The following is a 15,513-nucleotide window of genomic DNA, read 5'->3' as shown; positions in this document are numbered from 1 at the left end:
CCAATGTGGGGCTTGATCCTACAAACTGCAAGATCATGACCTGAGATGAAATCTCAGTTTAACCAACTGAGCTACCCAGGTACCCCCAATTACTAGATTTTTTAAGAAATTAAGAAAAAGTAGTCTTTTACATTACTCACATTATCATTTCTGGTTGTCTTCATTTCTTCCCACAGATCTATTTTTCCATCTGGGATCAGTTTTAAAAACTTCCTGTATAATTTTTCTCTGTGCAATTGCTGGCAATAAATTCTTTAGCTTTTATCTGAAGGCATCTTTATACCACCTTCAGTTTTAAAGGATATTTTCATCGGATTTAGAATTCTAAGTTTATAGGGGTTTTTTTCCCTCATTTTTAGCACTTTCTTTCAATAATGTCATTCTGTTATTTCTGTTATTTTTGATATGAGAGCCATTGGGGTTTTTTTTTATGTTTTTTTCTGAATGTCTGTTTTCTGTGGTTTTTCAAAGCATTTCTCTTTAATTTTGCTTTTTTGCATTTGACTCTGCTGTACCTAATTATGATTGCTTTTATATTTATCCTACTTGGCATTTGCTGAGCTTCCTGTATCTGTGATTGATGCCATTTCAGCCATTTTGGAAAATTCAGGGACTGGATCTTTATGGATGTTCCTTTTGCTTCATTCCTTCTCTACATACTTCAGACTTCACTTAGATGCATGTTTAATCTTTGATACCATCCCATGGTTCTCAGATACTCTATATATTTTTTATCTTTTTTTTTTGCCCTTTTAGTTTGCACCATTTTGATTGACCTACTTTTGAATTCACTGCTCATAAGTGCATTCAATAAAATTTTCGTTACAGATACTCAGATATTTTGTAATTTTCGTTTGGTTCTTTTAAGAGTGTCTGTGATGAGAATCCCCATCTCTTTACCCATTTTGTCCATCTTATCCTATAAATTTTTAATACATTTTAATAGCCTTTTAAAAAGTCTCCGGTGGGGCACCTGGATGGCTCAGTTGGTTGAGAGTCCGATTCTTGATTTTGACTCAGGCCATCATCATCCCATGGTCATCGGATAGATCCCTGCATCAGGCTCCCCAATGAGCATGGAGCCTGCTTGGCATTCTCTCTCTCTCCCTCTGCCTCTCCCTTGCTCATCTCTCAAAAAACAAAAAGAAAAAAGTCTCTGCTAACTTCAACATTAGGCTGTCTGTGGGCCTAATTCTATAAACTTTTTTCTTTTATTATGAGTCACATTTTCCTGCTTCTTTGCAGGCTTTTTTTTTTTTTTTTAATTGTGGATGATACATGGTAGACTCTGGATTCTTTTTTCTTCCTCTGAAGAATATTGACTTTGTTTTGACAGGCAGTTAAATGAAGGACAGATCACATTGATCCTTTGGAAGCTTGCTAGAGCTGGTCTGTTTCCATTTTCCCTTTATTCCTAAAGCATGGCCCTTACTTCTTACAAGGAAAAGCCTAAAGTGTTTACCATGTAACTTTGTGAGATGTAAACTCTAACATTCTATCTCTCTGGTACTAGGTAACTGCTGAAATTTCTGCTTGGGTCTTTGGCTTTTCGGTTTTTGCTTTGCACAGGGTTCCTTGGAGTCTCATCATGCTACACACATGTATTTAACAATCAGCTAAGGATTTGAAGTAAATTCCTTTGCAGATTTGGATGGGAGTGCCTTCTCTTTGTGTTCTTTCTTTCTGAGATTTTTACATAACTGTTGACAGCTTGAAGCTCCCATCCTCAGGTTTCCTCAGCCCAATAAGACTGTTGCCTTTTATTTGAGCTTCATTCTCTTGCGCTCCATGTAAACTGGGAAGTACCCTCAGGAGAAAAGCCTATTCATAATGCAAATCCTTCAAGAATCTAATCCCCAGCAATTTTTGCCTGCCATTGATTTCTCTCTGATGCCTTCAAATAGTTGTTCTATTATAATATGCCCAGAGTTTATCATTATAATCACCAGGCACATTAATCCACTACAGCCTATACTGCCATTTCCCAAAATTTCAGAGGCTTCACAGTAAACTTTAGGACTTTAGTTATCATAAGTTATCATCAAGTGATCAAATGCCTAAAATACCCATATTTGTTTACTCATTAAAATTGTTTAAAAAGGGGGCACCTGGGTGGCTCAGTTGGTTAAGCATCCAACTTTGGCTCAGGTCATGATCTCCTGGTTCATGGGCTCAAGCCCCGTGTCAGGCTCTGCTGACAGCTCAGGGCCTGGAGCCTGCTTCAGAATCTGTCTCCCTCTCTCTCTGCCCCTCCCTTGCTTGCATTCTCTCTCTCTCTCTCTCTCTCTCTCTCTCCCTCTCCCTCCCTCTCTCTCTCTCTCAAAAATAAATGTTAAAAAAAATTTTTTTTAAATAAGTTGAAATCTAGAGTATCTACTAGGGAATTTTCATTAAAAAGTATTTTCATTGAAAAAAATTGCAAAGGGAAAACCTCTAAAAGAAGCTTAAGAGATGTTTGCAATGTATGAACCCTTTTTAGATTTTGATTGAAGCAGTATGTTAAAAAAAAAACTGAGTCAATCAGAATTTGAGCACCGAATACTTGGCTATAAAAGAATTACTATTCACTTTTTTGTGTGATAATAGAATTGTAGTTATTTTCAAAAAGAGACTTATAGAGATACATGCTGAATTATTTGTGTTTAAAATGAAAGTATATGATACCTAGGGTATGGGTAGGGGCATAATGAAATAATATTGGTGGTGTGTTGAAGCTGGGATATAGGGTTCATTATATCCTACTTTTATAAATATTTGAAATTTTTCATAATAAAGTTTATAAAAACTATTTTTACACTCGGAATTCAAAGGTAAAATCTAAACTTCCTGATAGCTCTTTTAATATTTATTTACCAGAATGGTAGCTGAATGGAGGTTGTCTCGAGGTGTTGAAGAACAGACACAAGCTTTCTTTGAGGGCTTTAATGAAATTCTTCCCCAGCAGTATTTGCAATACTTTGATGCAAAGGAATTAGAGGTAATGAGTTTTTCTTATTTCCTCTGCAGCATGCTGGTAAATAATGCCTTCAGGTGTCTGCTTTCAGCTCACTTTCTCATCTTTGTGTTAGAAGTAGTGTTTTTTATGCTGGCAGGATGTTTTGAAGCTCGCTGGTGGTTAAAAAAAGTCCATAATTTATCCAAGTATATGAAAGTGTTACCCCCAAGAAAAGTATTGCTATCAAAACCTCTCTACAGTGAGTGACTAATTTGCCTGAGTATGTGTATATATAACACCATCTGTGGAAACTTAACCTTCATAAGCAATGTGGACACCATTCCTGACGCACAGGTTATAAGCTAAAGCCTCCTGATTAATTTTTTTGAGAGTTGCTGAATAGTAGTCTTTTCTTCTATATATCAAGAATTTTTATATAGGTTGTACAGTTACCTAAAGAAATCTTTTTTTTTAATCTCCAAAGGTCCTTTTATGTGGAATGCAAGAGATTGATTTGAATGACTGGCAAAGACATGCCATCTACCGTCATTACACTAGGACAAGCAAACAAATCATGTGGTTTTGGCAGGTTTGTCTCAGTTTATTTCTGTTGGCAGACACATTATAATTTTTTTAGAAATTGCTTACCATGTATGGAAAAAGTCACAAAACAAAATGTCCTACTGTATTCAGGCCCTCATTCCATCCTATGCATTATAGTAAATGAATATATTACATAATAGCCAAATTATGGAAGTAGCCCAAGTGTCCACTGATAGATGAATGGTAAAGAAAAAATTTGTGTGTGTATATGTGTGTGCATATATATGGAATATTATTCAGCCATGAAAAGAATGAAATCTTAAAAAAATGAAATCTTGCCATTTGCAACAACATGGATGGATCTAGAGGGTGTAATACTAAGTGAAATAAGTCGTTCTGAGAAAGACAAATACCATATAATTTCACTCATGGAATTTAAGAAACAAATGGACAAAGAAAAAGATAACCCCAAAAACAGACTCTTAACTAGAGAAAACAAACTCATGGGTACCAGAGGGGAGATGGATGGGATATGAGTGAAAGAAGTGAAGGGGTTTAAGAATACACTTATCGTGATGAGTACTGAGTAATGTATAGAATTGAATCACATATTGTACACCTGAAACTAATATAACACTGTATGTTGATTATACTGGAATTAAAATTAAAAAAAAAAAAAGATTACAACAGCATTTTTAAAAGACTATTTCTGAGTAAGCAACACACACTTTGCACCTTTGCCCAGAGTATAAGACCTCTCTATGTGATGGTTCTCCTGCATTTGATCTAAATGCTTTTGGAATGTTCTAGAACAGCCTAAAGTATGATTTTCATCATTCATACCTCACTAAGAATTCTATAATTCAGAAGGCAAAACTTAAGAGGGTGAACTGGTTTGGAATCGTAATGGTGTCTTCAAAAAATGTCTGCTATAAGGACATGAGAAGATGCTCAAATCACTAATCATTAGGGAAGTGCAAGTCAAAAGCATAATGAAGTACCATTTCATGTCCATTACTAGCATGGCTATTATCAGAAAATAGAAAATAATCATCCTTGTTGAGGATGTTGAGAAATTGGAACTCCTATATTGCTGATGGGAATGTAAAATGGTGCTCCACTTTGGAAAACATTTTAATGGCTCTTTGAAAAGTTAAACATAGAAATTAACATGACTGGCAGTTCTCGTGAAAGCAAGGACTCAAATACTTATATACCTATGGTCACAACAGCATTATTCACAATGGCCAAAAGGTGAAAGCAACTTAAGTGTCCATCAACAGAGGAATGGATAAACAAAATGTGATATACATATACAATGGAATGTTATCCAGTCTTAAAGAAAAAGGAAATTCTGGCAGGTTACAACAGAATGAACCTTAAGGATATAATGCTGAGTGAAATAAGCCAATCACAAAAGGACAAATATTGTATGATTCCAAGATTCCATTTATATGAGGTATCTAAAATAGGCAAATTCATAGAGATAGAAAGTAGAATAGAGGTTAACAGAGGCTGTTGGGGGTGGCCAGAATGAGGAGGTAACAGTTTTTGTTTAGAATGATAAAGTTCTAGAAATTGTGGGAGTGGTTACACAACAGTGTGAACATACTTAATGCCATTGAATTCTTGCTTAAAATGATAAATTTTGTGTTATATATACTTTACCACATTAAAAAAAATGCCTCAGGGGCACCTGGGTGGCTCAGTCAGTTAAGCATCCGACTTTGGCTCAGGTCATGATCTCACGGTCTGTGAGTTCGAGCCCTGCGTTGGACTCTGTGCTGACAGGTCAGAGCCTGGAGCCTGCTTCAGATTCTGTGTCTCCCTCTGTCTGCCCTTCTGCCACTTGCACTCTGTCTCTCGCATTGTCTTAAAAATAAATAAACACTAAAAAAAAAATTTTTTTTAATGTCTCTTACTTATGTAAAGAAATTCCTAAGAAACTCAAATGAACCAAACTTCTATAGCAAATAGGATTAGAATTTTAAAATATTTGACAAAAAAAATATCTACAAAAAAAATGATTTGGCTGGACCAAAATACTTGTGCTACAGGCTAGAAAGCATCCTCCAGAAACCTAATGTTTTGAGTCAGAGTTGTAGGAGTTGAAAGGCACCTGATTGTGGCAGTGTATAGCTGCACCAAAACCTAGAGAACATTGAGAGAGAGAGGTTATTGGGAAATATCTGGGTCAGAATTCTATGAACTTGATTTCATTTGTTCATAAAACCAAAAAGCTCATACTGACTCAGGCTCTGTGTCCTATGTAACCACATGAATATCCTATAGGACAGATCTGTGGGGAAAAAGAACGGGCTGCTCTGGAAGAGCTAATCTTGAGACTTCATGAGTAGGGAACTCTTAGACCCAGGGCACCTTTCTTTTTTCTATCTCCTTAAAAGGATGTGGTCCTAAGATTTATATAGGAGAAAGTTGATAGGGCTTTGACAAACATGGACACGGTAGTGGGTATAGTCATTATCTAGTGCATCTAACACTGGGAGTTCATTTGAAATGATTGTTTTTCATTCTTGTGTATGCTAAATGTAACATAAGACCTATATATCTCTTTACATGTGTTTTTTTTTAAAACAGTTTGTTAAAGAAATTGATAATGAGAAGAGAATGAGACTTCTGCAGTTTGTTACTGGAACTTGTCGATTGCCAGTTGGAGGATTTGCTGACCTCATGGGTATGTGAGACAGGATCACTTTTCCTATACAGAAAATTGTTTATCACGCTGCTGTTACATTCAAATCAGTGTGGATAGCTCAGGAATAACAAAGAAAAGAATAGCCCTTTTCCTACCTAGTCATAGTTAACCTGGATTTGTGTAAACTTTTAAATCACTTTGTAATCCTTACCTCTAGAAGTTTTTTATCTTAAGACTAGATCCCACATTTTAACTTCATAGAATAGTGATGTTACTGATCTTCTATATGTAAATCTGTTTGGTCATTCAGTCATTTGGCAAACATTTTAGTGTCTCCTATGAGCCAGGCACTGTTGGTTGTACTATACTATATTTTAATGATGTGTTTAACATTCTTCTCTATTATACCTGGAGCTCCATGAGATACAGAGCTCTATCTTTTTATTTCTGGTGTCTTGCATAGTGCTTGTCACATAGTAGTTACTGATCAAAATGTATGTTGTTTGGAAATGAATGACCATGGAAATACTTTTGTGACTGATAATAACTTAAGTAAATTCAAATCTTTCACACCAGCATAATGCCACGTACCATAGGAGAAAAGAAGTTGTGATCCCTAAGCCTGCTTCAGCTGAAGCAGAGAGTCAGAATTGAAGAACTAAGTAGGCAGTGTTGGATACAGTTACTTTAAAAGCTAGACCAGAAGAATTTGGACATTATTCTGAGGGTATTGGAAGCTATGAAACTTTTTGAAGAGCAGAAAACTTGCTGAAGCTGCATATTATGAAAATTTGATAGCAAGGTATACCATGCATAGGAAGAAAATATTGGAGCAATGGTGAGAACCTGATCTTAGGAGATGGAAAAGAAGGGATAAATGCTAGAGAGGTTCCAAAGTTAGAAAAGGACTTGAACAGAAGATGAGCTAATAAAGGAAGAATGTCCAGGATAAAACCATGTTTTGAAAAATGAAGAAATAGAGTTGTGAAGTGTAAAGAACATGGTTTAGAGGTATTGAGGGAGGATAATGATTGGCTTAGAACCTCTTGAGTTCAAAGCAACTGCCAGACAACCAAGTGGAAAACCAGGGAGCAGAAGGGCAGTTTAACAGGTGTTGCTCATATGAGTTTAGAGGTAAGAGTAGAGAAGGAAAGTAGAGTCATGGGAGCAGTGATGCTTGAAGCTATTAGAATAAGTTGGTTTATGCAGAAATCGAATTCAGAGATGCTTAGAAACACCTGTGTTTAGGGATGAGCTAGAAATAGCCTAGAGGCAAACTTAAAGGCGAGTCCAGAGAGTGAAGAGGAGAAATAAATATTCTGGTTTCTCAGAAGCAATATGGAAGAAGGTTTTTAATCCAGTGCTAGCAAGGTCTCAGAGAAGGATTATTACTAAGTAAGTTTTTGGAGAGGGGCACCTTTGAGAATGGTCTCTAGATTGAAAAAGAAAAACCATGTTGGTGGTTGGGGAAGTAAGGTAATGACCAAAATGAGGAGAAAATTGGTACCAGTTTCAGTGTAAGCTAGATTTAATCATTAAAGAGATGAGAACTAGGTCTGCTCTTAGAAGTAATATTTGGAGTTAGGTGGAGCTGTTTAAAACAACATAGGAGGATACCTGTGGAAGGCAGAGACGAGATTGTGCTTCATACAATTTTAGAGGCCATCTGGTTGAATCTTCCAGTCAGTGTAGGAAGAGAAAGTTGTTAAGAGTGAAGTATATAATTTAATGTGATAGTTCTCAACCCTTGACAGATCTGACATCCCATTTCTGTAACAAATATTTATAATCTCCTCTTTAATATTCTGGAATGAAATTGGTAGGTATGAAATAAAAGTGTCTACAATCTCTAAAAAATATACATAAACTCAAGCACCAACTAAAATTTTTAAGAAGTGACTCATAATGAAATAATATTTATTTTGATACATATGTATTTGGGAACAACTGTTAGAAGACACTAATTAGTAAATACTTGTTCCTACTTAAAAAGACTTGGGTTTAAGATAAGATCAGAGAAACCTTTCTGTATAAGAAACACTAGAATATGAAAAAAGAGAACAAGAAATAATTGACTTAAATAAATATGATAAGAAAAAGAGGGAAATAATCTAAATGGAATAAGGATAATAGACCTGCCAAAATAAATTACAGATGATCAAAGTGGAGAAAAATGAGGTAGTGTCTGTGATGAAGTTCCACCACAGGCCAAGGCTCTGATTGATTAAAAAGTCCTCAGAGATCATACTATTTGAAAGTAGAAATGGGTTGAAAATAGGAACATAGGTACAAGAGTCCACATAGAACTTGTTTGGTTTGGGGACAGTGTTAGAAGAAGATTGAAAACAACAGGCAACCCAAAATAATTTCAGTGTATATAATGTATACAACTTGATGTCTTAACATTCCATAAAGTTTTAGAAACTTTCAGGATGAGTATACAACTTGATGTCTTAACATTCCATAAAGTTTTAGAAACTTTCAGGATGATATGACATATTTGCAAAATAGCCTTTATTAGTGAAATTCACTAAAATTCCTTCATTTCCTATTTCTCTGTTTTAATTTTTGACTGTGTCTATTGAATGTAATCTGGACTCTTCCGTTAAGTATTAATTAGTACTATTAAAACGTTCCATCTTTGTGGTTAGAAATGCTGTAGTATATCGAAAAGAGAGAATGTTTAGAGTAAATTAACATAATTTTGAGGTTAATTATTGAATAATTTTAACTAGCCTTTTGCACAATAACCATTTCTTTACTAGGCTTTTAGCATAACTGTGCAAACACTTTGATACTTTAAATCAAAAGTACTGCCAATTCATATCTTTACTGGGTTTAGTTGAGTGGGTCATAAGAAAATTCATTGAGTATGACTGTCTCACACATTATAGAACATTTATTTTGCCTGGCACCCTATAATAATTAAAGAAGTCGAGTAGCACCACTAATCATTGTGACTACAAATGATTATTTCTAGGGCTTGGTAGTGACCTTTTAGAAAACCAGTGCTTACAAGGTCCCCATTCACTCTGTCTACAACAAAAGATAAATGAGAGGCAAGAACTGAGTGTAAGTTTGTAAGGGTATGTTCTATAGGACCTATAAGCATAAGCATTGTTAATACTGAATTAACTAGGTTGTTTACATTTTATAAAGTTTTAACAATTTAATGTTTAAACCAAGTTTTATTGTGTAAGACAGTGGATTGTAGTTTCCCTGTTGTGTTTAAAGCTAAAATTGAGCTTTTTAGGTGTTCTGTTATTATTTATAGCATTCTATTATTCTGGCAAAAGAAAGCTAGATAAAATTGCAATTTCTTTAAAAAAAACTGCATTTTCTTCTCGGGCATACATTGACAAATTGGTTCTCAAACATTAGCACTCATCAGAATCATCTGGAAGCTTGTTCAGACACACACTGCTGGGCCTTATCCCAAAGTTTCTGATTCCATTTAGTAGGCTTTGGGTGGGGCCTATGGATTTGTGGTTCTAATAACTTCCCTGGTGATGCTGATGCTGCTGAACAGAGAAGGTCACAATTTGAACCACTTGAGTATCAGACTGTTGATTTCACTGTTTTAGGGAGCAATGGACCACAGAAATTCTGCATTGAAAAAGTTGGGAAAGAAAACTGGTTACCCAGAAGTCATACCTGGTAAGTAAAATCAGAAAGAGTTGAAAAAATAGCCTTTTCCCAGTTACCTTGTAGGTATTAAAGCCTCTTGGAAATTGGAAATGAAATATTTTTCCCCATGGTGTTGAGTTATTTTTAACAGCTTTATCAAGGTATAATTTATATACCATAAAACTACTAAAGATTATAAGGTTATTCATTTAAACTCAGTGATATTTAGTAGATTTACAGAGTAGTAACAGTTAACCAGTTTTAAGTTATTTCTGTCACTCCAAAATGATCCCTTATGCCCACTTGCAGTCAGTCCCATTTCCCACCCCTGAATTTTTTTTGTTTGTTTGCTTATTTTTGAGAGAGAAACAGGGCTCGACAAGGGAGGGGCAGAGAGAGAGAGAGAGAGAGAGAGACAGAGACAGAATCCGAAGCAGGCTCCAGGCTCTGAGCTGTCAGCACAGACCCTGAAGTACTTGGCCATGTGTTGTACGTATATTTGTTACTGTGTCCCTCTACCCTGAAAAGTAAATATTGTTATTCCCAAGTTACCAAAGAAGAATCCAAAATTCAGAAAGGTAAAAGCACTTGTTCAAAGCCCAATGACAAAGCTGGGATTTGAACCCAGTTTTGCCTTACTTTAAAACCAGTGGTGTTATATGCTACACTGGTCATATGATTCTTTATATATTTCCTTTTCTCAAGCTAACAATTCTTACTTTTAGTTTTAACCGCCTGGACCTGCCACCCTACAAGAGCTATGAGCAACTGAAGGAAAAGCTGTTATTTGCCATTGAAGAAACAGAAGGATTTGGACAAGAGTGACTTCCGAGAACTTGTGCCACCAAAGGACAAGAACTTATTTACAATGTTTGTCCTTTTCCTTCTCTGCTTGTTGCACATCTTGTTGTAAAATTGGGCTGTGACTGTTTAGAGAGTTATTTGAGTATAAGTAAGTTAATGTTATCATTGAGATTTATCTCCCAGTGATTCTGGATTTCTACTCCATGTTTCCAGAAATCAGATTGCAAATGACTAGTCGAACCTTACTTAACATGAGATTTAACAGCAATGAAATCTGCCTTGTCTTATTCCACTAGATTGTTACCTTAACAACAGTTTTGTATACATGTGTCAAAAGTCTCGCTTGGGAGTAGATTTTTTCTTTTAGAGACTTCTGCAGATATGCAGGGAAGTCCCTTGGTAAATGAAATATGTAAGATCTTCCTATTAAGTCTCTTGGTAAGAGGTATTGGTTAAAAGTGCAAACTTAACCCAGCTTCTGGGGATGTGAGCAAACTTCTGGCTTGTGCTCTCCCTCTCATTTCAGCCTGGCCTGACTGTTTTTTCTTCCCAGAGCATGAATCCATGCATCATTTTGCTGTTACCCCTGGAAAGTGATGCAAAACTCTTGCATCTCTCTACAAAAGTAGTTTTGTTAATTTGAATTCAGGGAGAAGTTGGTTCCAGCCTGCAAATGTCCATATAACTCTCTTCATTTGGAAGTTTGATTGTTTTAATTGCCTTGCAAATACTAAACTTTATAAAAAATATTAACACTGTGCTTCCTTCACGGTGATAGCTAAATTCATCAAACGCCATCATTGGCAATTTTTGTATGTTATTATATATAAATTCCATCTATAATTTTATCATAATCCAACAACTTCAGTTTATTAGTTATTGCTAGGGAGTTCAAGTTGTAACTAGAGTACTTTCCAGTCCAAAGAGGGAGGTCAGTGAAACATCCTCTACATTACATTTACATAGGGAGGGAGAGCTGTGGTACTGGCTAAAGAGATGGGAGTAGTACATTTAATAGCAATACATTTCTAGTAATCACAGAAATGTATTCTGTGTGTGAATTAAAAGTCTTCAAATTTAATCATTTCTCTGACACCTTGGAGTAATCTTTTCCATTCTTTACATTGTCCTGAGTTGGATATCCTCTTCACTCATAAAGTTTTAACAGGTTTTTCCTTGTTTTTCCCATGACTATTTAATTTCAGACTGCTCCATTAGTATCTGATTAAATGCACTTTGAATGTCTCTGTAGTTAATTCTTTTAACTTGGCCTAGCTTAGACTCTGTCAGGGTGGCTGCTGTCAGAGGTTTGACTTTATGGACAGTGGGATGAAGCCTCAGCCAGCTGAGTGCCTATCACACACAGCTGAACCCTGAGGACAGCCTCATATAATTCATGAAACAGGGCTTTGGTAGGTTTTGGTAGCATAGCAGGAACAAGTAGTACTGAGCCAAAAATAAGCAGAGAGTAGCAAACCCCTGGTCCATATGGAAAGAAAATGGTTTTTCTTTGTCCCTATTTGTCCTTTCACATCCTGGAAGCAACAAAAACATTTTAAAACTTGTGTATCTCTACTCTAAAACACTGCCATCATAAAGCAGACCTAAGTGAGTAAAAGGGTTGCCTCATCTAGAAATTGTTAGTGTAAAGGTGGGGGGAATTAGGTTCTCCCCAACCCTATCTTTGTTTTTTTATTCCATATACTCCAGGAAATGTATGATCTCTAAAAGCCCTGGTTTCCAAAGTAGGGACTCTGCCTTTTTTGTTGGTAGGGGGGAAAATGCTATTGCTTTGTCTTACAGAGCGAATGTCTGCCAACTATCCATTCATTATATAAATCTGAACTTTGGTAATATATGGCTGTGGAGATTAAGCCTTCTATAAAGACTTACTATTGAGGCAAATTCTCATTAAAATGTAGTTATCTACAATATTTACTAGAGATTTATAAGATTAAATTAATGTAAGAAAGTAGACTTGTTTTTGTTCTACATAATGCTTGATGATTCATTTAGGGACCTAGAAATATTGTGTGAAAATGTATAAATATCACCCAAAAGGCTTTCTGCCCTATATTTTTAAAATACAGAATAGTTATATTTGAAGTAGCCCTGGCCCTAGTTCTATAGGGCTTGGCTATTTAATATTTTTATGGAAGAAACGTTTAGTTCTGGAAAAGGTAAATGCTTGTATATATTTTTGCAGCCTGGGATCTCCCTTACTCCATTTCTTCCTTTAATTTAAGTGGCCACATGTATATGTCTTCCCTGCTGTGTTAGGAAAATGGGGGCTGGATATCCCAAGAATCAGAGGTTATATAAAAATACTACAAATAAGCAGCAGACATAATTTACCTGCCAAATGCTATTTTAAATTTTGGTCCAAACTGAACATTTGGAAATAGATTTATTGTAAGTGTTCAATTAGAGCAATTTCTTAAATCTGAACTAAATTGCTTTTAGAGTCCTTTTTCTTTGTAAGCATTGTAAATGCTAATAAATCCTGGTTTTTTGGGGGGTTTTTTGTTTTTGTTTTTGTTTTTTTTTTACTGCATGTTATGTTGAAATAAAAACAAAGTAAAATGAGCAATTGCCTTATTCTTCTGCTCTTTTGGGAGATTGGGGAAGGCAGCATTTCACAGCCTGGGTCAGGAGGGAAGGACCTCACTTGTTTCAGATAGAGTGGTTTAAAACTGATCCAGCAGCTCATAATAATGAATTCCTGCTCTTTTATGAACTTAAATCAGAGTGCAGAAGAATCTAATTTCATAAGACTTACAATAACTCTATTTAAAATTCAGGTACTAATTTTTCCTCAAGAGATTGACATACCAATGTCAAATCATCAAAAATTTAAGTGAAAAATGACTCACTTGCTCACAAAGATTGCATCCTAAATGAACTATTTCAGTCAAGCCCACTCTGCCACTTTTTATTTATCTGATTAATAATCTAAAATGTTATCAGGGATGACTCATGGAATTAGACTTCTCTATTTCTATATCCCTCCTTGTTTTGGCTGTAACTGTATCTGAACTTCTTTAGGTTTATTACTTCTACTTAATATTGTTGGTATCTCCAGCCCCCTTATTTTTTGTTTTTCTTTTAGAGTTATTTACAAGATGATCTGTATATATGCTATGCTCTCATTTACTAAAAACAGAGAATGGCAGCACTGGATTGTATATTACTGTATTGGAGTTCCTTTGTTTTCTTGAACTGTAATTTCAAATACTCAGGTAACTCTACAAATATCACAGGGAGTCAAGTGCTCTTATAAAGGTCCTTCAGGGGGCTGCCTCACTTGCATTTCCTTAAAAGATGTAAGACTGTGTTTATAATTAAACTCTTTTGGTCCTTTGCACACTGTTATGTTAGTCTTGAGTAAGAAGGTTTTCCTCACCTGCAGCAAAAAAAAAAAGCCTTCTTTCTGTGTGAATTGTATAGATTTCTGCCTCTCTGTCTTTGTAAGTGCGCAAGTTGTAGCTGGTCTGTACTGTGGAGTAGGTAGAAAAAAACTGGAAAGACCCACTGAGGTGAGATTGGATTTGTTGCCTATGTTAAGAAGAACCAAGATGAAGACCTCTCCTTTTCTAAAACAAGTAAAGGTGCTCTAAGACAGGACCCAAGCATGGGTGCTGAATAGAAAACCACCAGCTAGTTATCAAGACTGACCTCAATGAGTTATCCTGCTCAATAGATTCAGTAGACTCTTTTCTTATTAGGAAACCAGGTGATCACGCTCTCATTTAAAATAGAACCAGTGGCGAGAGGCTAAGAGGAATGGGATTTTAATATTTTTAAAAAATATTTGTTTATTTTGAAAGAGCAGGAGAGGGGCAGAGAGGGAGATAGAGAATCCCAAGCAGGCTGTGTGCTGTCAGTACAGAGCCAGATGCAGGGCTTGTACTCATGAACCATAAGATCATGACCTGAGCCAAGATGAAGAGTCAGACGCTTGACTAATTGAGCCACACAGGAGTCCCATGATTTTTTTTTTTTTTTTTTTTTTAATAATTCTGAACTGGCAGGGACTAGAGGACAGAAACTGCAGGTCCCTTCCAGGTCCTGAGAAGTAGACACTATCCTGTTCATTGTTTCATACAAGCAGCTAGAAAGATCTAGCTTCAGTGTGACTAAGAAAAAGGGAGAACTGTCCCTCCCAGCATGAGGAAATCTTCCATGGGAAGTTAATTGTTCTTAACCATTTGGCTTACTGGCCCCAATCCCTGCAAAGAACATCAAACAAAACTCAGCTGTGGCTGATGGGCTGCTGTTACCTGGACTTTTAAGAAATGTCTCCTAGTGTGTAATTCTAGAAGAGAAATTGCTGTCACTCCCAGCCTATTTCAGTTATCAGTGTTTGTAAAGCTCCTTTATCAGGAGTTGACAAGGAGAGGAGGGTCTTAAGTGGAGACCTCAGAAGGACAGTGTTGGTCCCTTACTAACAGATTCCCATTAAGCAAAGCTGCTGTGGGCAAGAGGGTTTCCTCAAGGCACCCTACAGGGCAGGCAGGACCTTGAGAATTTGTGGTTATACCTACAGATCTGAAAACCTCCATACTGTTCCTTTTCGTCATTTCTAATTAAGACCTGCTCTTCTATTTGTCTTCCCTATCCTGGCAACCAATACCATACCTACATTCACTTAGTCCCAGGACAACGATCATTTATTACTATGTCCCAAACATTATTGGATATGCCACATGCAACTGTCATTTAGTCTTCCTGGCCACTCTCAAGGATGATTATTTCTATTTTACAGATGAAGGCTTAAAGTGATTAACTTGAGGTTGTTCGGTGGCAAGAGTGCAAACTGGAAAGGACTGACTCCAAAGCCTGTGTTTACCTAAACGTTTATATCACATTACTAGTAACGTTAACCTTGATCCTCTGATTAAGATGGTGTCTGCCCAGTTTCCTCACTGTAAAGGCACTATCCGATCCT

The 15,513-nt window shown here is 36.2% G+C and overlaps 1 protein-coding gene across 4 annotated transcripts in view; it reads left to right on the top strand.

Annotated features, from left to right (window-relative positions):
* The window catches only part of ITCH (itchy E3 ubiquitin protein ligase), a 143,948-nt gene extending 128,616 nt beyond the window's left edge, over window positions 1–15,332 (top strand). For all 4 annotated transcript variants that reach the window (XM_015087599.3, XM_015087600.3, XM_015087601.3 and 1 more), the window contains 5 exons: window positions 2,857–2,977; window positions 3,420–3,524; window positions 6,077–6,173; window positions 9,719–9,791; window positions 10,487–15,332. In XM_015087599.3, the coding sequence (XP_014943085.1) occupies window positions 2,857–2,977; window positions 3,420–3,524; window positions 6,077–6,173; window positions 9,719–9,791; window positions 10,487–10,586 (496 nt within the window). In that variant the 3' untranslated portion in view covers window positions 10,587–15,332. The remainder of the gene's footprint in view (window positions 1–2,856; window positions 2,978–3,419; window positions 3,525–6,076; window positions 6,174–9,718; window positions 9,792–10,486) is intronic.
* Window positions 15,333–15,513: the final 181 nt, after the last annotated feature.

Source organism: Acinonyx jubatus, chromosome A3 (genome assembly GCF_027475565.1).
Source record: "Acinonyx jubatus isolate Ajub_Pintada_27869175 chromosome A3, VMU_Ajub_asm_v1.0, whole genome shotgun sequence".
NCBI classification, from domain to species: Eukaryota; Metazoa; Chordata; class Mammalia; order Carnivora; family Felidae; genus Acinonyx; species Acinonyx jubatus.
The sequence above is the reverse complement of the archived record's forward strand: the minus strand, read 5'-3'. Positions and strand labels throughout refer to the sequence as shown.